Source organism: Stigmatopora argus, chromosome 16, assembly GCF_051989625.1.
Source record: "Stigmatopora argus isolate UIUO_Sarg chromosome 16, RoL_Sarg_1.0, whole genome shotgun sequence".
NCBI lineage: Eukaryota > Metazoa > Chordata > Actinopteri > Syngnathiformes > Syngnathidae > Stigmatopora > Stigmatopora argus.
Window position 1 is genome coordinate 9,700,602 of NC_135402.1, and position 23,284 is coordinate 9,723,885.

General features: G+C 38.5%; 2 protein-coding genes across 2 annotated transcripts; both read left to right on the forward strand.

The window, feature by feature from the left end:
- The first annotated feature begins 29 nt into the window (after nucleotides 1–29).
- rpl37 (ribosomal protein L37) lies at nucleotides 30–2,928 on the forward strand. The gene is made up of 4 exons (XM_077622718.1): nucleotides 30–195; nucleotides 735–870; nucleotides 1,620–1,704; nucleotides 2,815–2,928. Exons 1-4 carry the CDS (start codon nucleotides 193–195, stop codon nucleotides 2,882–2,884), a joined length of 294 nt encoding a protein of 97 aa, XP_077478844.1. The 5' UTR covers nucleotides 30–192; the 3' UTR covers nucleotides 2,885–2,928.
- A 531-nt stretch (nucleotides 2,929–3,459) lies between these two features.
- On the forward strand, nucleotides 3,460–22,533 carry LOC144090918 (prostaglandin G/H synthase 1-like). Its single transcript, XM_077622833.1, has 12 exons — nucleotides 3,460–3,610; nucleotides 4,125–4,357; nucleotides 4,451–4,534; nucleotides 9,149–9,265; nucleotides 11,923–12,063; nucleotides 12,148–12,291; nucleotides 13,623–13,804; nucleotides 16,513–16,596; nucleotides 16,748–16,994; nucleotides 18,055–18,341; nucleotides 20,624–20,771; nucleotides 21,988–22,533. Exons 2-12 carry the CDS (start codon nucleotides 4,351–4,353, stop codon nucleotides 22,323–22,325), a joined length of 1,779 nt encoding a protein of 592 aa, XP_077478959.1. The 5' UTR covers nucleotides 3,460–3,610; nucleotides 4,125–4,350; the 3' UTR covers nucleotides 22,326–22,533.
- The last annotated feature ends 751 nt before the right edge of the window (nucleotides 22,534–23,284 follow it).

Genomic DNA, 23,284 nt, shown 5'->3' on the forward strand with positions numbered 1-23,284 from the left:
CTGGTTCTTCTTCATTTTAGTCATTATTATGTGTTATTAGTATTTATTTAGAGGCAAAAAGGGCATATTATTTGTAAGCCGCTTTTTGAATAAGGGAACAATTTTCTGTGCGGCACTCAAACTACCACGAACGTAATTTGAGAACACGCAGGAATCTCTTCCGGTCTCTTTTCCTTCGGCCACAGAGCGACAATGGTGAGATTGCAATGCTGGCTATCTATAATCGCCAAACATCCTGAAAACCTGACGTCAATCACTTGCAAACCACGAATATTTATTTGTTGGCGTAACTCGACTCTTATATGAACTGTGTATATTTATGAATAAAGTTAACATTTGACATTTAAATGGCTATTTTTACTGAGCTAGCCAGATCATTAGCATTGACAGTCGGGTTCCCGTAACCACGTCAAATTGACCCAAGTCAAGTTTGGTAGTGTTACGTTTTTCGTCATACTTCTTAAAATATGTTTTTGGGGACTATATTGTGAAGCAAAATTGGATTCGTACGTGCAGGCTAGCTATAGCATGGTGTACTGAGGGGTGTATTATAAAGTCTAAATTTGATACACAAGTAGCAAAACAAACATTTAAAGGCTTATTAAATGTTCGTTATTTATTGATGTTCTTAAATGTTTCATCTAGAGAGACGTTATTACGTAATTTCTAGTATTCTTCAGTTTCTATGAATGAATGGTCTCTTAAGGCTTGTGTCCTTTCAATTTTTCTTGCAGACGAAGGGAACATCCTCCTTTGGTAAGCGCAGGAACAAGACGCACAGTTTGTGCCGTCGTTGTGGCTCAAAAGCCTACCACCTGCAGAAATCCTCCTGCGGCAAATGTGGTTACCCCGAGAAGCGCAAGAGAAAGTGTAAGTCGACATTTTTCGTTATCGGCAGCCGTGGCTGGGTGGTCATTCAGACTTAACGTCCCCAAAAGTTGATGCCCGTTGTAGCAAAAACAAGCAATAGAACGACTTAAATCTTTTAATATTAAAATATAGAAATTTCAGGAGTTTACCCCGGACAGGCAACGTTAACTATGGGATTCCTGACAACCTCCTTGAACTCTGGAAATCCCCAAAATTGCCACCCAATTTTTTTGGGAAGCAACCATTTCGGAAAAGTGCCAAGTTTCCAATTTAAGTGTGTCAAAATTCATTTGTTTATGTTATGTTACGAGCGTGTTGCCGTGCCAAAAGTGTCCTCCCGCAATCTGCATTGTGCTGATTAATGTCTCTTTAGTATTCAACATCATAACCACTAGATAGTTATTATGTACTCTGTTAGTAGATGGCGTATTAGATCAAATAATTTTCCCATTCCAATATCCAGTTGTTTTTTCAGAGGGTGGGAACGAATTAATTTGTATTTAGTCTTTCTATGGGAGGCGCTGATCGGAGATACGAGTAAATCGACATACGGAATGAATTAAGATCGTATCTCAAGGTGTTACTGTTTGAATAGTAATCTCGGAATATTACAAATTTTCTCTCGCATTATTTCAATGTATACCTTCTTTGCCAGGTTATTTTCCGCGGCACACCTGACCATTGCTTACGGCACCATGGTTGGGAAAGACCAAACCGGACATTTTATTTTGTTTTTATTTATTTTCTAGACAATTGGAGTGCGAAGGCCAAGAGGAGGAACACCACTGGCACTGGTCGGCTGAGGCACCTCAAGGTTGTGTACCGTCGATTCAGGTACGTTTAACTACAGGTGGCAAATGCAGTATTTGTTAATGGGGGAAGAGTTTCTACTCGAATGCTCTGGAAGCGTGCATAAAATCCACCATCAAGTATGGAGGTCCCCAATTTGATATCCTAATCAGGTGCAAGAAAGCAAAATGCACAGCTTGTTTATTGGTAAAGTATCGCTTAACATATTTGTTTGACACAAATTTATAGTCAAACATGGCCTTGGAGTTCATTTGTCATAGTGTCGCATGAAAATATATTTCAACAAGTTGGGTTAAAAATAAAAAATGATTTTTTTTCCCCCACCAAAAATTTGGTCGACAATTTCCTCCCCTCCCAGTTTAAGGGGCACTGAGAACAATAGGTGAGGAAGCTTAAAGGAGGGGAGGTGTTCTATTTTTCGGCCATATAATATTCAAAATCCCATTGCAATATTTGTACACAACTTCATATAACCTTGTGTTTGCATCATAGCTGTTTTAAAGAGCTGGAAATTGGACTCTGAGCTTCCTCTTTACAAGGAATACTTTTGTTTACAGAGCCTACACATTTTTGACAAATCTGCCTCTTTAAAAGTAAAAAAAATGTGTTGAAAAACAAGCTTAAAAATGTTAAATGTTGCACCAAAATGCAAAACATTAGTCTTAAATGATTGCAAAATTTGTTTCTCCCTGTTTGTGCTGTCAACCCCTCCAAGTTCAAGTAGTGACTGAAACAATCTTAAGAAAAACGTAATTAATCCATAATTAATTTTTTTCAATCTTTCGCAATAAATATAACTTAAATTCATGAACCCTATTTATTTCCTTGGTTTGGCTCTAAAAATTAAATATGCGAGTCCAGTCTATGCTGAACATTTTTACACTTTTTAAAAGAATATTTAAAAAGGCTGTTTTCCTGAAAGGCTATGTTAACGCAAACCATACTTTCCTTGAATGGAAGCCATGCTTGTATTTGGTTCTATATTTTTTTATGCTCACCCACATTGGAATTGACCGCTTTTGTTGAAACTGTCGCATTGAATCATCATTGTAAACATTATTTAATCCATTCTGAAAGCCATCTGAACTGTGTGATATCTGTTTCTGTCCAACCCCCACCCCTGATATTTTCCAGAAATGGATTCCGGGAAGGTACCACCCCCAAGCCTAGACGCGCTGCAGTGGCTGCCTCCAGCTCCTCCTAAAATATACACATTTTTGTTTAAATAAATGTGACCAACAGACAAAAGTTTGTTCTCTTCTTGTTGATTACAAATCACGTTTTCTTTTTTTTCGGTCGTTTGGTGACTTTGTTTCTCTCAAGCAAGCCCACATGTTCAACTATCTTAAGATATAAAAATGAATGTTTATAGCAAAGTACTTTCTGTAAACTTCTCAAGTGTTATCTACCAAGTTGACCGAAGATAACATTGCACAAATCAAATGTGCATAAATTATGTCCAAGTTCCCTCGCTTTGGAACAGCCTCAACACCATAATGTAAATATTTTAAACCTGAAACAATACTCATAACGTCACATAAGTGGTTTTTCTACATCAGCTGGAAAAGTTAAAGGTTGGCCTAGCCGCAAAAACATTTATTGGGCCCACCTTGGAGGACTTGGGAAAAGTTAATCCTAGAGAAGATTAATGGTAGCACTGCATTCTTCAAGTGTTTTGCTTCTGGCCCACTGGTTCTTGCTAAATTTCTTAATAAAAATAACATCTGCCAGCATAAGTTTAGAAGTAAGTTTCACTTCTGCTTTGTTATTTGCAGACCACTCACTATCTGCCATTAACAGCATTAGACGTCCAATCCGTTTATACTGTGAAGGTGATTATTCATGGCATGCATCTTTTGGGATATGACAGAAAACCAACGCAAGCCTGGGGAGAGCATACCGACTACACAGCCAGGACAGAACCCACCAGGTATTTGTACCTTCGGTCTCAGAACTGTGAGCCGTACGCTCTAACCACTTGCTTACTGTGCTGCCTCCATATTTAATCTATCTTTTATTTCAATTATAATTTATAGTTGGGTGGTTAGCGTGTCGGCCCCGCAGTGTGTCCTGGGTTCAAATCCAGGTCGGTCTGCCTGTGTGGGTTTTCTCTGGGTACTCTGGTTTCCTCCCACATTCCAAAGACATGCATGTTAAACTGATTGGACACTCTAAATTGCCCATAGGTACGAGTTTGAGCGTGAATGGTTGGTTGTCTTGTACCCTGCGATTGGCTGGCCACTAATTCAGGGTGTCCCCCGCCTCTGGTCCAAAGTTAGCTGGGATAGGCTCCAGCACCCCCTGTGACCCTAGTGAGGCTAAAGTGGTTCAAAAAATGAAATTTATAGTCGTTTCTATTTTCACTTATTTATTTTTAATTTGGGCTGTTTTGGTCTTTCCTAAAACATGTAGCAATGAAAGTGTTCAAATGTTCTCTGTGTCAGGATACGTGAGTGACGGTAGGGGGCGATATCACGCAGGCTCGGTGGGGAGGTTGACCCAGCAGTGGCTGTGGGAGGGCCGGCCCACAGGTGAAGGCTCCCCTCGGCGGGCTTTTTTCCCCACGTACACTGGAGCTAACTTTTCTCACTCCGCCGTCTTCATTCCCCTCAACGGCGGATTCGAACCGTGTTTTGCACTCTTGGAATGACACCGCACTGATTTTCTGTGATGAAACGTAAGTTTAAAATGTTAAAAAAAGTGTTTAAACCCTTGCTTTTCTCATGTTAGCCAACCCCGACTCGTTCTCGTTTTCCACCCCGCCGTCTAGCCTCTATCCTCGGATGCTTCTTCGGTCTTCTACTGCTCCTGCGGGAAATTGCGGGCCACGGGGATGAAGTGGCTTCGGGGTCAGGTAGGTCATTGTTTTACCGGCCAGTATGCACTTTTGTTTTAACTAACGTAAAATTTGGGTATTTAAACATTCCCGTCAACAGAGCCATATGAAGCCTTTTTTTTACTTCAGTGCTGGGGTTCTTCCAGAATTGGAGGACGTTTTACAGTTTTACAACCCCTCCTTGCGAATTTAAACTTTTTCTTAAAATTGATCCATCTTATATATTAATTAATTTCCTTTCCTTTTTTTCTTTTTGTTTGCTGTCTTGTTCTTAAATGTTAAACCTCTTACCAAGTCACCATCATAAATAACAAGCTGTTTTTAAGTTAACTCTTCAACTAATTCATCCTCTTTCTTTAAAATTATTTAAAAAATATATTACCCATCGCAAAATACATACAGGCAACACTACTACTAGTACAATTGGATGCCATATGGAGGATGTCAATTGGCCCCTATATGAGTGAAATGAAAACATTTTTAAAAATGTACAGACAAGTAGAGGTAAAATCTTAACCCCGAAAATAATAAACATGCAAAATTTATTCGTGTTGAAGTGCAGGTGCACAAGTTTCATTTGCATCTCAAAAGCTTTTGGAACCTGAAAATTTCGTACGTAGAGGCATTCGTCAGTAGAAGTGTGACTGTACTAGGTTGTTCAAAGGTTTCTATTGGACTGTGGTAATGCTCAACAGCCTGCTGTTGCTTGTCTTAACCTTTCAGATGTCATGCCAAACTGCCATAAAAAATAGAAGCAGTTTGCGCTCACCCAATCCGTAACACTAAAGCTGTTAAGAACTGCTGTGCGACTACTTTATGAATGAACTATTAGCACTTTCTTGAGGAGTGAGGGGCATCCATGACATCTGTTTTTGGGACCAGATGAAACCCCCTTAGGGAAGGAGGCGCAGCTGCAGGAATTCATTGTTCTTGTCACGAAACAGACTTTTCCTGTCCAACTTTCTGGTCAGACATGCAGTTTGACCAGTGCTGGAGTGACTCCACTAATACAGCGGATGTTATCGTCTGTCGTGTATGTGAACAAACAGTTTCAGCTCCTCTCATGTTTATCTGCTCCATAAGATTACAACAGTTGTACATTTTGTGCCTCCACCCATATGACGGCATCTGTTGTTTTTTTCTGACACTGAGCTTTTTTATTTGATCCCACTGGTTGTGATGCTACGGTCATCCATGAACGGAGTCTGGTACTCCATAGACTAATGGGGTCAAACATAGGGTGTGTGGGCCGAAAGCGGCACTGGTTTGTTCTGCCAGACGGGCATGTTGCAGCTCATTCATACTGCATGTATAGAATGCGTTATGCCCTGAACCGATATTCAGTATCACTAGAGGTGGGATCGGGCCGAAAAAATCTGCCCCGACCCAACCGGGCCCCCGGGTATTAATTTTTGGCCTGGCCCGAGCAATTAACTTGATTTGCAGGCCCGAGTCCAAAGCAAACCCAAAATTTCATATTTTATTTGTGAGAAGTCAGGAGAAGCAGTGGTGATTTATGATAACAGATAAAAGCCTGTCTTTTGTAATAAAATCTAAGTTAAACAAGACTGAATAAACATTTACATCTTTTATATGATAATCGTACGGCCCAGTGGCGGGCAGTGCATTTTCTGGTAGCGCCTTCAGCGTATCAATCCAACCCTCAAAAACTATTTTATGGCTATAAAACCTCTACTGCAGCTACAGCTGCGACACATAAAAAATAATCAATAAATTAATGCACAAAAATGGGGAAAAATCCACTTCCTAGCAGCATTTCATGATTAAATACAAATACTGGAGCTTTTCAGACATTAAAACCAGGCCAGGGGGTGATTTTCCCGGGAAAAGACAGCGATGAACGTCAATGGCGTACGGGCAAACATTGCCCGAAAATGGGGTAAAATCCAGCCGAAAACAGCATTTATTGATTAAATACAAATACTGGAGCTCTTTAGACATCAGAACCGGGCTCGGAGTATCATTTCCCCGGTAAAAAGACAGCGATGAACGTCGATACGTCCATACGTGAAATGACAAAAAATGCACTAAAATTAGGTAAAATCCACTTCCTAGCATCATTTGTTGATTGAATACAAATACTGGAGCTTTTGAGACATTACAACCAGGCCAGGGGGTGATTTTTCCCGGGAAAAGACAGCGATGGACGTCAATGGTGAAACGCCAAAAATTAAACTGGGGTAAAATCCAATTCCTAGCAGAATTTTGTGATTAAATACAAACACTGGAGCTTAAATACAAACACTGGAGCTTTTCAGATATCAGAACTTGGCCCACAATTGAAATATTATTTAGGAATATAGCCATATTTGTAATTTTACTCACCAAAAATCATTTTTACACAATATCCATCTTTCTTTCTTCCTTCTTTCCTATCGCCATCGAAGCTAATGATGAAAGTCGAGCCTGTCCTGTCATATTTCCGGCATAGTCCGTTTTGAAAATAGCATTAAATCAACACAACAATATACTATTTGCTTGTGGAGCTAAGTTAGCGCGCTGAAAGTGCCCCACACACCATTTTCCCGGCTGTAACAGGCTTGCTAGCTTCGGAGTTGACCGCCCTTTCTTAATGATGTCCATTTTTTTCTGGAAAAGTCCGTCTGGAAAATAGCTTTGTGAGCAAACAGAATCAATTTGTTTTTGCTTCTGCTTCTGTCGGCCATAGTGGGTGGAGTTTGCGATCTCTGCTGCCTCGGGTACTGCTTTGGCCCGCCTACTAGCCAATCATAGTTTGTGAACGCAATGACATGTCCCAGCCAGCAAAATGTTAACGCCAATGAAAAATCATTGTGGGGTTGCCAACTCGAAATCTGATTGGTTAAAAGCAACAGTCTAGTTTAATGCAGCAGAGCCCACAAGAACTGATTGTGAAGGCTTTGAGGCAGATCTGATCTGGCAACAAATAATGTCTGAAATGTGATTGGTTAAATGCTTCAATATGAAAACACACATCTGGAAGCAGTGCAACCAGGGGTAAAAGCAATGAAAGGAAGCTAACAGACCATTTGGAATAATAAGTATTGATGGACAAAATATAATATGATTCAGATATTTCTTAGGCCAGCAGAGAAGGCCCTGACGGCCCGCCACTGATACATATATATACCTATATATATATATATATATATATATATATATATATATATATATATATATATATATATATATATATATATACACATACCTATATATATATATATATATATATATATATATATATATATATATATATATATATATATACAAATTCAGAAAAGAAATTGAATGCATTTTCTCAGTATAGAATTGGGATTTGGTAACGGCACATTTAGAACCATTGAGTTAACTTATTTGACAAGCAAATGAACTCGTACGGCCCACATGGGATGCCATGAATGTGGTCTGCCAACCAAAATGAGTTTGACATCCCTGCTATAGACGGCGTGAGCCAAGTTCACATAGCAGGCAGATTAGATCTGCTCAGTGTCTTTGGCTAGGACAGGGGGCCAAGAGGGGCATGCCGGAGCATGCTTGAAGACAACCTTTTTCCCGTCAAGTCAACACTGTGGAAACAGTGGGTTACTTTTGTAAGCAATTAGGAATAATTTTGCAGGATTCAAAACTTTATTTCAGGTGTCAAATTGTGTATAAGCCACAGGCGATACTTTTTCTGTTTGTATAGTAAGGCAGATCCCTCACACTTTCACTAGAGCATGGGTGTCAAACTCATTTTTTGTTGCGGGCCACCTTGTAGTCGTTTTTTTGGGAGGGTTTCTCGACAATTAAATGTATAATTTTGAGTTCGCAAAATTATTAATTCAATTCCGAACCTACACAAAAACAGACTGATTTTTCATCTGAATCTTAAAAGAAGTTGTTTTGAACTATTCAAGACATTTTTATTGGCAGGTGGGCTCGGCTCAAAGGTTCCTGCAGTGATGCCTGTTTAATCACTTAGACAGCTTTTACCTTATTTTTCAGACTATAAAGTGCACCGGATTATAAAACGCTCTATTAACTGAGACTTCATTTTCATTCATATTATTTGTTTTATTGTTTTATATAGTAATTGTGTGCCTCGAGAACTTTACTGTAGTAATATAATGCCTTTATGCGCCAACAAATGAGCTTTTATCGATAAGGTGTACTGTCAATTTTGGAGAAAAATAACAGATTATAATTGCAACGTATAGTCCCAAAATATGTTAATACAGTAATCCCTCGCCATTTCGCGGTTCAACTTTCACAGCTTCACTACATTGCTGATTGTTTTCAGGGGAAATTCTTTTTAATTTTTTTAATGTTTTTACGTTTTTATTTTTATTTTTTAAGTTCATAAAATGTGAAAATCCACGCTGAAACTCTCATGCGGAAGAAACTCCCCTGTCTTCTGCTTGCTACCAGGACTCAGCTCTGAAGGAAAAAAAATATTTATTTTTAATAGGGGTGACCCTACTTCGCGGTTTTTCGATTATCGCAGCTATGTCTGGTCCACATTATCCGCGATATTCTAGGGATTACTGTACTTAATTTCTATATTTATCTGAAATTGTAAGCCACACGTCCAGAAAAGCAGATGCTATGATTTAAGTAGGTGACACTGACACTTGTTGATGCTTATCTCCGCAGTGAACCCGTGCTGTTTCTTGCCTTGTCAACATTTGGGCGTGTGCGTACGATACACAGATGAGCGCTACGAATGTGACTGCACCCGCACCGGCTACCATGGGGAGAACTGCACCGTCCGTGAGTACACTCTTCCCACCCCGCAGACCTGTGACATCCCTTCATATCCTGTTTGCAATAGTGAGGAAGTTTAACTATTCCAGATGGTGAGGCTTATTTCTCAGGAGTAAAAATATAGATGATGATGAATAGTGTTCCACTGTAAAATACAGGCAGTCCTGGAATTCCTTTCCTACACAGGCGATGTAACTTGAATTTCACCAATTTCATTATACGCAGCTGTGTATGATTCCAATAAAGGCTTTTGATTTGATTTTTGAACTTCCGCACGAGTCGGATTTCAATGCTAAACTCAAAATTGACGTCAAATACTTACGTAATTAATTGGTTTCAGAACTTGTTTCGTAACTTGGATTTTTCGTAATTAGGGCAGAAATTTACATGTATAAATTATCTAATTCATTCCACGGCCCTCAAAATAATGACCAACTTGACCCTCTAAAATTCATCAAAATGTCCTAAATTTGTATGAAAGATGTGAGAAACACACAAAAAAACCTAAGAAAATTATTTAATTTCGTAAAATGAATAACAAGCATGCAAAAACATTTTCTGTTCATGCATGTGCATAAGTGTAAAGAGGAAGCTAATGTTAGGCAACAAACAAGCACACGAAGTCATGCACATAAACACATCTAAACAAGTTCAAATTATGAATTGAAAACAACTTAGCATTAAATAGCTGCTTTTTCAGAAATAATCGACTCCATCACTGTATGTCCTGCAATTTCTTCCTCCTCCATCCAAAGGAGTAACAGTTCCTCCATCTTGTTGTTCAGTTCAGATAGCCCATGCCAAAGAGTTTTAACGCTTCCTTTCTGCTTCAATATCGTAGCGATGGTTGGTGGGTTATGGCTGGATTGCCTTGCAATATCCATATCCATGGCTGGATATCAGGGCCAGCTTCTTAATTTCATTCGTACCAGTGATTTCTAATAAAGAACAAAGTTGCTTTAACAACTTAAAAAAAACATGTAGCGGTTTTTTTTTGTGAGACAGCCAATGGGAAACCAGTCGAGTGTAGAGAGATTGTCAAGGGAGATGCAACGCTACCACGACAATTTCAAAATAAAATAACGGATATAGGAAACGTATTAACGTTTTGGGGGATTTTGTAATTTGGGTCTTGTTTTCGTATATTGGAACAGTAATTTGCATGTCAAAAGGTTTCGTAACCTGAAAATGTTGTATGTTGAAGCATTCGTAAGTCTAGGTACCAGTGTACTTATATACTGTAGTATAAAAAATGGAAATATATTACAATTAAAAACAATATATGTTATGTTACATTATTGCTGAGAGGTTAGGCTTTTAAATCGTTTATTTGCAACACAGAACATGACTACTGTGACGCCAACAAAACAAAACCAAAACCAGCTGACCAATTTGTCCACCCATCCATCTCACCATCATACCAGACATGCGGTGTGTTTAGAGACAGTCTGAAAAACAAAGCACTCAACACATCAACATTACAACATGAAGCATTCAGGCAACGGGATTCTTTTTATTGCCTTGCTTCCTTTTAGTTTACGTGAAACGGAAGTTAATTCACTTTGACTCTCGGTGACGTAAGGTCCGTGTGACATTAAAGCTCCATTTGGCAACGAGCGAGGCTTTTTCATTCAATGGTTCAACTTCGCTCTTAGCATACTACTATAGATTTGCGTCGTTAAAAGGTTTTTAAGAATGTTTGTCGGTGTTTCCTTTCCCCGTTGTTAATACGGTTTCCATGGTAATTGCTATTCTTATGACTGAACCTCTTCTTTGGGGCCATCATGTGGAGGAAGGCGAGCCAAAAATGCAAACACTCCCAAACACAGACAAGCACTATGCATTAGCTAAGCAGAAATTGTGGTGCCTGGGACTTAATGGTGGACGAAGCACGAGCATCGTTAATTCAAAACGTCATAGGTCAACGACATCAGAATCTGAGTATACTCCCAGTACTGCCAATGTTATTCTCACCTTTTGACTGTTCTATTGTATGAGTAATTGGTACCCGAGTGAGCTGCATCGCAACGCACCCTTTCCCCATTTCTCTTCTGCACCCAGATATTTGAAAGGAGCAAATTTGCAATCTATTTAAGGACGGCAGGTACCCAAGAACGGAATCACCCTTTGAAATCTGTGTCCTGTAACCTGGTCCAACACTTTCAATGTCTTTTGGGTCCAAATAAAACTAGGCCAAGCATTTTAAAAAATACATTTTCTTCAGCGGCTTCTTGAGACTCAACACAATACACGAGTACTCGGAGTTGAGGCTTGCATGTAGAACAGTCTACATTGTGACAAAATAACTCTTAAGGCAAATATGACTATTGATATTTATCACGTTATAAAACAATCTGTCTGACAAGCAGTTAGTTACATTTTCGGGTCACCTCTTGTTAGTTTTATGGCTCTTTGGATCACTTCCTTGTTAACTCATTGCTGCTTTGATAGTGGTAGACAACCAATCGTTTTTGACCGGGTAATTGAACCAAAATGTGACAAAAGCAAGCCGAAAAGTGCAGTAGCGCACATGCTTGATCACACAAATCTCCGATGTCAAAATAAAAGCCCGCGATGATCCTTGAACAACCCTGATCTACACACACCGCCTTTCCCAAGAACATAAGCTTTTACCAACGGTATCTCTTACTGTCCTAACACAGCGGAGTTCTGGACCAGGGTGCGTATCCTCCTGAAGCCCAAGCCGGAAACGGTGAACTTCATCCTCACGCACTTCCACTGGGTCTGGGATGTCATCAACAACACTTTTATGCGGGACGTTTTGATGCGGCTTGTCCTAACAGGTCCCAAGCCCCCCCAAAACAGGAATTTCATTGAATTGCTTTCACATTTTTAAAACATGTGTGCGCTTCTGGGTGTGTGCGCAGTAAGGTCCAACTTAATCCCCAGTCCTCCAACATACAACTCAAAATATGGTTACCTCAGCTGGGAGGCCTACTACAATCTAAGTTACTACACCCGGATTCTTCCCCCAGTGCCTGAAGACTGTCCTACACCTTTGGGTGTCAAAGGTTAGTCACACTATCACTTTTTTAAAATTAATAATATTGCAAACTGGATTCCAAAAATGTTGGGTCGCTTTACAAAAAATGAATGCAATACAGTAATCCCTCAATTATCGCGGTTAATGTAGACCAGACATGGCCGCGATAATCGAAAAATCGCGAAATAGGGTCACCCCTATTATAACTTTTTTTTCTCCTTCAGTGCTGAGTCCTAGTAGCAAGAGTGGCTTCCGCTTACGAGTTTCAGCGTAGATTTTCCCATTTTTATGAATTTTTATATATATATATATATATATATATATATATATATATATATATATATATATATATATATATTAGATTAGAACTTTATTTCATCCCGTATTCGGGAAATTTCTTGGTTGCAGTAGCATATATTATATATATATATATTTTAAATAATTAATAGCGGGAAAAAATCACGAAGTAGTGAATTCGCAATAAGTGAAGGATTACTGTAATGTGGAAATGCCAGATTAAATATGTATTCCAAATAGAACCGAGATAAGTTTAAACTGAAAAAACATGGAAACCCACTATTTTTAACACATAGCAATGATTAGTAATGTCTTTGCAGTCGACATTTAGTAGTCTTTCAAATGTCTAAAAAAAACTAATTCTTCAAAGTTTTCTCTGGCTGTCAAATTCCCGGCGGCCCGGTGAACAGAGGTTAGCACATCCGCCTCACAGTTCCCAGATCGAGGGTTCAATCCCCGGTGGGTTCCGACCTTCCTGTGTAGAGTTTGCATGTTCCCCCTGGGCCTGCGTAGGTTCTCGCGAGGTACTTTGGTTTCCTCCCACATCCCAAAATCATCCATGGTAGGCTAAATTGACCATAGGTATGATTGTGAATGATTGTCTGTCTGTTTGTGCCCTGCAATTGGCTGGCAACTAATTCAGGGTGTCCCCCGCCTGCTGCCCAGTGTGGGCTGAGACAGGCCACAATACCCCCATAAAAAGGAATGAATGAATGAATGGTCCTGGAACCCTGAAATAGTCACGTTAGGATCAATGTTTCCTCTAAACTGCGCGTGTGCGCAATTGCGCACTACTCTCGTCTTCTCTGCGCACAGCAAATCATATGGAGCGCACAAAATAAAATCCCATTTTTTTTTTTTTTTTTTTTTTTAGCTGTGAGGCCGACGCGCGAACCACTCATTCGCCAGGCCGCCCATTCATAGATATTAATCATTACATTTTATTATTACTAAATCATTTATGTGTAGTAGTAGCTTTCCCACATCATTGTATTCTACTTTTATTCCCAATTAGTCCCAACATTTTGGGAACCGTTTTGCCGCAAAATCTGTTTCCATTAGGCAAAGGTGGGCTGCCCGACCCTGAGCTCCTCGTGGAGAAGCTGCTGAAGAGAAGAACGTTCAGGCCCGATCCGCAGGGATCCAACATCATGTTTGCTTTCTTCGCGCAGCACTTTACCCACCAGTTCTTCAAGACCTTCAACCAAATGGGTCTGGGCTTTACAAAAGCCTTAGCTCACGGGGTCAGTTCCCTCCAGTAGATTTTAAGAGACACACAACACTTTTATTATGTACATCCCAGCAGGAAACTAATGTTGTTTAATCATTTGAAGAAAAAAACAATAATTTAAGATTTTAAAAGCCAATCATGTGTTGTGGGAAAGTGCAAGAAGTCATACAATTTCATATTCAGAGAGAAAAAAAATAATACGAATATAACGAGATTCAAATTGAACTATGACAAGGTTAAAATCAAAACATGATGAACATTAAATTATAAATTCGGTCAAAGATCTGTTTTTACATTGGCCCACACGTAAGAATGAAAGCTAAAATGCTTCAGAATTGAATACCTCCTGTCTGTCCAGTGCTGCAATCTTAAATTTCATTCAAATTGCAAGAAGTCATACAATATAATATTCAGAGAGAAAAATTAATATGAATATAACGAGATTAAAATTTAACTATTGCAAGGTTAAAATTAAAATATGATAAACATTAAATGATAGATTATACTATTACAAGATTCAAATTGTAAAACTGTCATTTAGTTGCTTATTTTTATCTAACATAAACCGGAATTTGTTTGGTTTCTAGGGCATCAACTTTTGGCGACAAAGTCTGTGTGAGCACATTTTTTTTGCGTAATATTAGGAGATTTAAATAATATTTGAAGAAAATTATGCAATTAAAAACATTACATTACTTATTTTTGCATCACTCGAACCGGAAGGGGCTCAGGCTCCGCAGACATCAACTTTGGTGACATTAGGTCAGTGTGAAAAATTTGATTTTGGAATAATTTTGGAGGTTTATGTAATAAAACTTTGATGAAAATGACTTGTTAATATAGGCGACATAAATATATAGAAATATAGGCGTTTCAAAATAAAAGATTTTCAGATGGTGGCGTTCCTTGAGATTTTTTCAATGCAAAAAGTGTGCCACAGCTCAAAAAAGGTTGGAAAACACTGGTATAGCTGATGTTAAAAAACAATTTCATTTTTAAAAAATGATTTCCTCCATCATCAGAAATATAAAAAAATTACGATTTGCGTACTTAAATACGGTTAGCACCCGTCTTTTACATGAGTACCATTCTATGAGAAAAATTGGGACAGACTGAAATATATAAATACGTCCTCAAATAAATACTTAAATGTGTCACTAATGAACTAAAATGAATGATTAAGTGTCATTAAATCTGTCATTCATTCATGAAAATACCAGCTCATTTAATGTAAAAAAAAAAATACTATTCAATGATTTCACGGACAGGTTGTAGCACTCGATGAAATTATTTTATCTGTCAAACTCAGCCATTAAATTGGTTGCCCAACACATAAAGCCAAAATGGTTGTGTGTGTGTGCTTTTGTGTTTGTTGAGCCACAGGTGGAATACTTCTCCTAAATTCGCAATAACTAAATTACGCCTACAACTTCAATTAACTCCTCTGCTTTGCACAATACTTGTTCTTACATGTTGCATACTACATGGCTTTGGTCACACCCACTGATTTTAATAGTTGAGTTTGACTGATAAAATTGTGAAATAATTACATGTTTTACATTATAGAACTGGTATTATAATTGATAATGGACACATTTAAGGACACTTTTATTTATTCAATTCACGTTTTGATATGAATGACATTTATTTAAAGATCTATTTATTTCATTTGTTAGCCCCCTGCTACCCATAGTTGGCTGGGATAGGCTCCAGCACCCCCGCAAACCTTGTGAGGTTAAGCGATAAAAAAAAAAGAATCAGTATGTCAATTAAAAAAAGGGCTCCGGGTTTAAAGAAATTTAATTTGCCGTCAACTATTTAGTTGTTTGTGTTTTAAAGGGTTAACAGACTTAAAATTTTAAATGTTTAACAGTTTCTCCTAATATTACAATTTCTTATGGTATTTCAAATTTGTTTTGAGGTTGTATTTTTTTGTCATTGCCAAGTAGTAAAAGTCGTTGCGATCCTATGTGTAATAATCCCACTTTTTTTTTCTTGTATAATATAATCCTGTATAACTTTTGATCATATTCTAAATCAAATCAAAAGCCTTTATTGTCATCATACACAGCTGCGTATAACGAAATTGGTGGTGCTACTCCAAGCTTTTCAAAGTTTGTTTTCCCAGTAAAAAAAACATAAATAGTAGTATAAAAGTATAAAAAGTCACATCCTGGCTAGGTGAATTCTAAATTATTGCACAGAATTCTAAAATATTGCACAGAATTCTAAAATATTGCACAGATTCGGAAATATTGCACAGATTCTAAAATATTGGACAGATTTCTAAGATATTGCACATTGTTATTGCACACCCGGAAGTTATTGCACAAGTTATGCTCAAGTTCAGAGTCCTGATAGCCGTGGGAAAAAAAACTGTCCTTAAGTCTATTTGTCCGTGCTTTAATAACTTGTTTTCCAAATTTTTTACTTGAATGCAAAATTGTACAAATATTTTTTTAATCTATAATTTTTATTTATAAATAATAATTTTCTCATATAACTTTCCTACCAAAATGAAGCACCTATTTTTTTCTAGTAGATTTTCTTTAAAACTGTTCTTATAAAGGTAGTCCATAATATAGCAACTTTTTCAATCTGGAAATTCATCTCTTTTTATCAAAATTTATACATTTTATTTTTACTGTGCCATTCATGTAAGGCAGTATTTTTTTTTAAATTTTACTCTAATAATAATACTATCACAATGTTTTTGTGCAGGTGGATGCAGGGCACGTTTACGGAGATAACCTGGAGCGGCAACTTCACCTGCGACTTTTAAAAGATGGGAAACTCAAGTATCAGGTGGCTTACACTCCTTCTTCGGTATAATTAGTAATGCACATTTTGGGGGCTTATTTTTGCTGTCACCAGCTCGTCACCATACTTTTGCTGCAAAATATTTCTAATTTAAATATGAAAATGTCTGTGTTTTGTTATTTTTTCTCCCCATTAGTTGATCAATGGAGAGATGTACCCTCCCTCTGTAGCTGAAGCCCCCATAGAGATGGATTACCCCTCAAACGTGCCCCCCAAGGATCAGTTTGCTATCGGCCAGGAAGTATTTGGACTCCTGCCGGGTTTGGGATTGTACGCCACTCTGTGGTTGAGGGAACACAACCGAGTGTGCGACATCTTGAAAGCGGAGCATCCCAGTTGGGATGACGAGCAATTGTTCCAGACCACGCGGCTCATCATCATTGGTGAGGGAATTCGACGTTAAATTTTGACCTTTTTTGTCCAGGAATCAAACTGCGAGCAAGTGAAAATAACAGCTGGATTACTTTTTTTTTAAAACTTGTGTGATGACATAACATTTGTTTGGATTGCAAACTATACAATAGAAAGAGTTAAGGGAAAAACACTGTTGTAACGTTGTTGACGCAGCTGAGTGGTTAGCAGTGCGAGACCTGGGTTCAAATCCAGGTCGGTCCACCTGTGTGGAGTTTGCATGTTCTCGTCGGGCCTGCGTGGGTTTTTTTCCGGGTACTCCGGTTTCCTCCCACATTCCAAAAACATGGATGGTAGGCTCTAAATTGCCCCTAGGTATGAGTGTGAGCGTGAATAGTTCTTTGTCTCCTTGTGCCATGTGATTGGCTGGCCACCAATTCAGGGTGGTTCCCCCGCCCCTGGCCCGAAGTCAGTTGGGATAGGCTCCAGCACGCCCCGCCACCCTAGTGAGGATAAAGCGGTTCAGAAAATGAGATGAAAAGTGGTATTGCCCAAAATATCCGCAGTTTAAAAAGATTATTCCAAACAAATAAGACAACAACTTTTTATCAATCTTCGTCTTTGTCACCTTGCAGTTTCATGCATGTCAAGTCTAATTTGGGTGCAAATAAGCAATACCCTCAATTTAGTTATCATTTTTTTGGCGACAAATACAGCGTATATGTGAGAAAATATAGTAAACAACACAGAGAAAGAACATTTAGACAATACAGATCAGTCTATGCCGCTTCTCCCTGTCCACCCTTCAGTGGCTCCCGCTCACAAGACAACTCAATATTTCAGACTATATGCAAAGGAACAAGTGGGTGTCACTTAGAACATGTACTGAGTTGAGAACAAAATGTGCAATCTTCCCTTCCCTATCTAAACAGTCAGGAACAAACCCACCATTGTTTTACCTACAGACTTCCTGACTCCAAACTAAATGATACATAAATGACCTACCTACAGTTACACATTATTTTTAAACAATGAAAGAATGCATGTGATGATAAGAAATATTTCTCCACTATTTTTTACTGTCCTCCCCAGGTGAGACCATTAAAATAGTGATTGAAGAATATGTGCAGCACCTCAGTGGCTATCTTCTGCAGTTGAAGTTTGACCCCACTTTGCTCTTTCAATCCCAATTCCAATATTCAAATCGTATCGCCCTGGAGTTCAGCCAGCTCTACCACTGGCACCCCTTGATGCCCGACAGCTTTCATATCAACGGGGATGAAATCAACTACCAGCAGTTCCTTTTCAACACGTCCGTGCTCACCCATTACGGTGTGGACAAGCTCGTGGACGCCTTTTCCCGTCAAGTGGCCGGACAGGTGAGAAGCGCTAACACAATGGGGCCATTCAAATCCGATTGAACCGTAATGTAACTAAGTGAATCATTATTTTTTATTTTTTGGAACGGCATCAATTCTTCCTGTGTTGCTGGATCAATATTCTTTGACATTTTGCATCCGGGCATGACTTGACTCATTGTTCTGTCAGTTTACACCATAGGTGTCAAAGTGGCGGCCCGGGGGCCAAATCTGGCCCGCTGCATCATTTTGTGCGTGTGAAAGTAAATCATGAGTGCCGATTTTCTGTTTTAGGATCAAATTAAAATGAAGAGTATAGATGTATATTAAATTTCCTGATTTTCCCCCTTTAAAATCAATAATTGTATTTTTTAATCCATTTTTTCTGTGTTTTTAGTTCAAAAATCATTTTGGAAAATCTAAAAATATATTTTAAAAAAAGCTAAAATAAACATTGTTTTAGATCTATAAAAAATAGAATATTCAGGGATTTTAATCCATTTATAAAAAAAAATCTAAATGTTATATCTAAAATGGTCCGGCCCACATGAAATCGAGTTGACGTTAAATGATAGATGTACATTACATTTCCTGATTTTCCCCTTTTTAAAACCAATCAAAGCAATTTTTTAAATATTTTTTTCTTTTGTGTTTTTAGTTCAAAAAGCATTTCATAAAATCTAAAAATAAATATACAAATATTTTCCATTTTCCACTTATAAAAAACATGATTAAAAGACATTTCCATTACTAGGAAAAAAAGCTCAAATAAACATTGTTTTAGATCTATAAAAACAGACTATTTGGGGCTTTTGATCCAGTTCTTTTAATCCAATTTAGAAAAATAAAAAAAATCTAGATATTAGATCTAAAATGTCATGAATGGCATTGACGTTAATGTGGTTTACACAATCCCTCTGCATCACTGAAACTGGCAAGCGACCAGTCAAAGGTTTACTCTGCCGCTCATGAGCAGCATGAAAGGAATTTACCAATAAAATGTAATTGTCTTGATTGAACAAAGGACAGACAGTAATCCCACCGTAATGGGCTAAAAATCCAGTTTTGGCTGCGCTGAACAAGTCTTGTTCAGACTGGCAGCAAAAAACGGATATCTACCTAACCCAACCAGATTGAACGAGATTTTTTTGCATGACAGTTGCAACCGTGACGCCCAATAGATGAGTGGTTCTTTTCCCTGACTTCTTTTCCCTGAACCCTGACAGGCTGGCTGGGTTCAATTCCCACTCGGTGGCATTGGTATTGTAAAGTATAAATGGCTTTCTGTTTTTGTTTGTGCCGTACGACTGAGTGGCGACCAGTTTAGAGTCTAGTCCACCTTTCGCCAGGATTCAGCGGGGATAGGCTCCAGCCTGACAAGGATAAGTGGTGTTGAAAGTGTTGAATGAATGATTGAAACGGCGTACGGGAAGTACCGTATTTATTCGAGTATAACGCGCAAACTTTTGTACCCAAAAATGAGCAAAGTTCACCGTGTTATAGGTCTTTGCTTTTAGGACCAAATCCCGGGGAAAAACTGTCCTCCGCAGCCGTTATCATGGGAGACTAAAACCTGTCTTTCTGTCTTTGTCCGCCAGGTGGCGCGCGAGTCTACTTTCTTTTTTTAAATAAAAAAGCCAGCCCTCTCCAAATAGCCTTGGGCATGTTTATAGGGGAGGGTAAAATAACAAAAACCTGTTCCAGAGAAACGTTAGCGGGGCAACCGCTCACTCGAGTCCACCCAGGGAATGCCACCCTCACTCAAGACGAATGGAATCAATTGATCGGTGAATCTGATGATGATGAATCAGACTTTGAAAATGTTTAAATATTATGATGATTTAAGGATTTAAAATTGTAAATTCTATTTGAGAATTGTGTTCATATTGCTAGTTCTTTGTTTTTACCAGGTTTCCGTACCATATGTTGTGAATAAATGTTTTGTCATGGTAACATATGTTCAGCATTTGCCAGTTACCAGTACCGGTGCAATCCTTGGTGTGAGCTGAGAAAAGGTGAAAAATTATATCAATTTTGAGTCACAAATTATGGGTGCGCGTTATACATGGTGCGCGCTATACTTGAATAAATACGGTAGTTCCATATCCAATATGTACGAGCTGAGGTGGGCTTTTTACCATCTAAGATGTCATTCTATGCCAGATGATGCCTTCGATGGTACACCGACTGTCAATCTGACCCAGTCTGAACAGGCCCCGATCCCATTTGGATATCCACTCACTCAAAATAAAGTTAACTGTCAAGCCCACCTTACAACTCAGCCCCTTTTATTTTGCTTCTAGGTCGGCGGGGGCCATAACATGAACCCTGTGGTGACATTCGTAGCCGTGAAGACCATCCTGGAGTCACGGCAACTCCGCATGCAGCCTTTTAACGAGTACAGGAAACGCTTTAATCTCAAGCCATACACTTCCTTCAGAGAGTTCACAGGTAAGCAAAACAAAGCAACTCGCCGCTAAGGAGCACGTGACTGATACATTTTGCAAGAAAGTGAGACAAGCTTGAAAATACATGCTTGGGATAATCGACACCCACTGAGAAGTGACCCAACCCTTGTTCATTATTGTCAGTGTATATCGTAATTTTAGTTGGTGTACCGCAGAAGAACAGTGAGGAGTTGGCACGTGTTACAACTTGGTAAACTTTCACCGCTTAAAAATGATTTTCCCTTCAAAGTAACACATTTGTACTCCCTATTAAAACCATGAATATGGAGGTGAAAATTGTGGATCAGGGGGCAGCTTATACGCGAGAAGTAGGGATGTCCAAATCCGGTTACAGTTACGCTATTGGAAATTGAGCCTGAGAATGTTATTTTAAGAAAATCTGAATTAGGTTAAAAAGATGGCGTTTTTAAATTAAAGAGCTACAAAGGGACAAAATAAGATTATAAAGATGTCGTCAAAAGAAACAGAAAATTGTTTGTTTTTACTAAACAACATTTTATGAAGATTGGAATCGAGTGGACAGATATTGTGTTTTTAAGTTTTTTTTTTTTTAAAAGACCACAAAACTACATGATAATCAAGGTGGACCCTGTATTGTCAAAAGAAACAAAAAAAACAATACAATAAAATGTTCAGTAAATTGCAAATGTATTGGATTGGGCGCTACTCGGAGCAGGATTATCTTTAGTTAGCATCAGTCGCCTTTGCCCAAAGTCAACTATTAGTATCACCAGAGTTGCTTTCAATATATCTTCTTTTTTTTGTAATATAGCCTTGATGTTTATGAGGTGTATGTGTTTTAAAATAATTCCAAATATGGCCATAAACCTAGCGAATCTGCTGCATTATTTTCAAACAATTTACTGGACCTTTATTTTAAAGTGTTGTAATATTATTATATAAAAATATACTTCTGAGTCCAGTTTAGAGAATGGTCGTTGTTTTTGTTTGGCGTTTCTTGTGGTTTTGCAATTTCTTTTGCAGTTTTCAAACGATTGTATCACGTTTGCTCTGGTCAGTATCGGCAGATCCTCAAAATCAATCAATTCGAGTGGAAAATTTGTCAACGGGAAAAGCACTATTGCTTGAGCTTACTGCCTCTGGCTAAATGACAAATTCACAAATAATAGCAAAAAAAAGAATGAAAGAATTACCCCCCCAAAATTAACAGATTTCTCTCTTGATGCGACTTTTGACAGATAACGAAGAGATAGCGCTCGCTCTGGAGGAATTCTACGGCGATATTGACGCGCTTGAATTTTACCCCGGCATGCTGCTAGAGAGGACCCGGCCGAATGCCATATTCGGAGAGAGCATGGTGGAGATGGGTGCGCCCTTTTCGCTCAAAGGCCTACTCGGCAACCCCATCTGCTCCCCCGAGTACTGGAAGCCCAGCACTTTTGGAGGACGCGTGGGTTTCGACATCGTCAACTCGGCCACGCTCAAGAACTTGGTGTGCCTCAACTCCAGGACATGTCCTTACGTGGGATTCCGTGTGCCGCAGGTGGAACAAAGCGTCAGGACGGACGAGCTGTGATTATTTTTAAGGTTCTTTTACAGTCCCCCCATAAGCCGCATTTGTCGGACAAAAAAAATGATGACTGAATCGAGGGTACGGCTTATATGCGCATAAAAAGATGACATGCACTAAACTGTAAGGTGACAAAGATGAAACACCATAACGCCACAACATCTTAAAAGAAAATTGTCATTTCTGTCATTAAAAAGCATCAGGTTCTCATCAAGATAGACGTATTTATTTTTTCAAATTGAAAAATTTGATATTTTGCATTTACGAAGACAGGAATATCGACATTCCTAGATATTGACCCTAATAATGTGCTTTTGATTCATACTGTATCTCAGAAATGCCACGTGCGATGATTTTTCTTAAGATTTTCCCTTCAAACTAACACGTGTACTCCCTATTAAAACCATGAATATGGAGGTGACATTTGTGAATCAGGGGCCGGCGTATATGCGAGTGTCAGTGGTTAGACTGAGGAGAGAAAATCCTGGAAAAAAAGCATAAAAACAACTTATTTTGGAAAAAAAAAGACAAATTCATCCTACAATTAAACCAACAAACGGCGGGATTAGGTTTACTATTTAATTTACAATTTGCACAGAAATTAGACCTCTACTAGTTTAATCTAACATTATATCCATAAACCCATGGAAATTGTGTGTAATAAGGAACTTTACAATTATATGAGAGACAATCACAACAATGCATTTTTTACTCTAGTTATTTTGAATAAAAATTCAAACTATTAGTTTACCAAAAGAAAAGGTATTGTTTTGATCCACGATCTTAATTCTTTCTCATCCAAATGTCCAATTATGAATTTAATCTTCTTTTCAGAAAATACCTTTTTAATTTTCGACCCATAGTAAGCATTGCCTGTTCTTGTTCAATGAAATAAATTGGCAGAAGCAGATTTCCTGCAAAATTTGTGAACATTATTTAGTGGGAGTTTTATGGGCATAGACATC

Bases quoted from the DNA above. Each gene is read 5' to 3' on its own strand.
- LOC144090918 (XM_077622833.1), top strand. The intron at 4,535-9,148 runs GTAGGTCATTGT...TTATCTCCGCAG, and splicing joins TGAAGTGGCTTCGGGGTCAG to TGAACCCGTGCTGTTTCTTG. The intron at 12,064-12,147 runs GTCCCAAGCCCC...GTGTGTGCGCAG, and splicing joins GATGCGGCTTGTCCTAACAG to TAAGGTCCAACTTAATCCCC.
- rpl37 (XM_077622718.1), top strand. The intron at 871-1,619 runs GTAAGTCGACAT...TTTATTTTCTAG, and splicing joins CGAGAAGCGCAAGAGAAAGT to ACAATTGGAGTGCGAAGGCC. The intron at 1,705-2,814 runs GTACGTTTAACT...GATATTTTCCAG, and splicing joins GTTGTGTACCGTCGATTCAG to AAATGGATTCCGGGAAGGTA.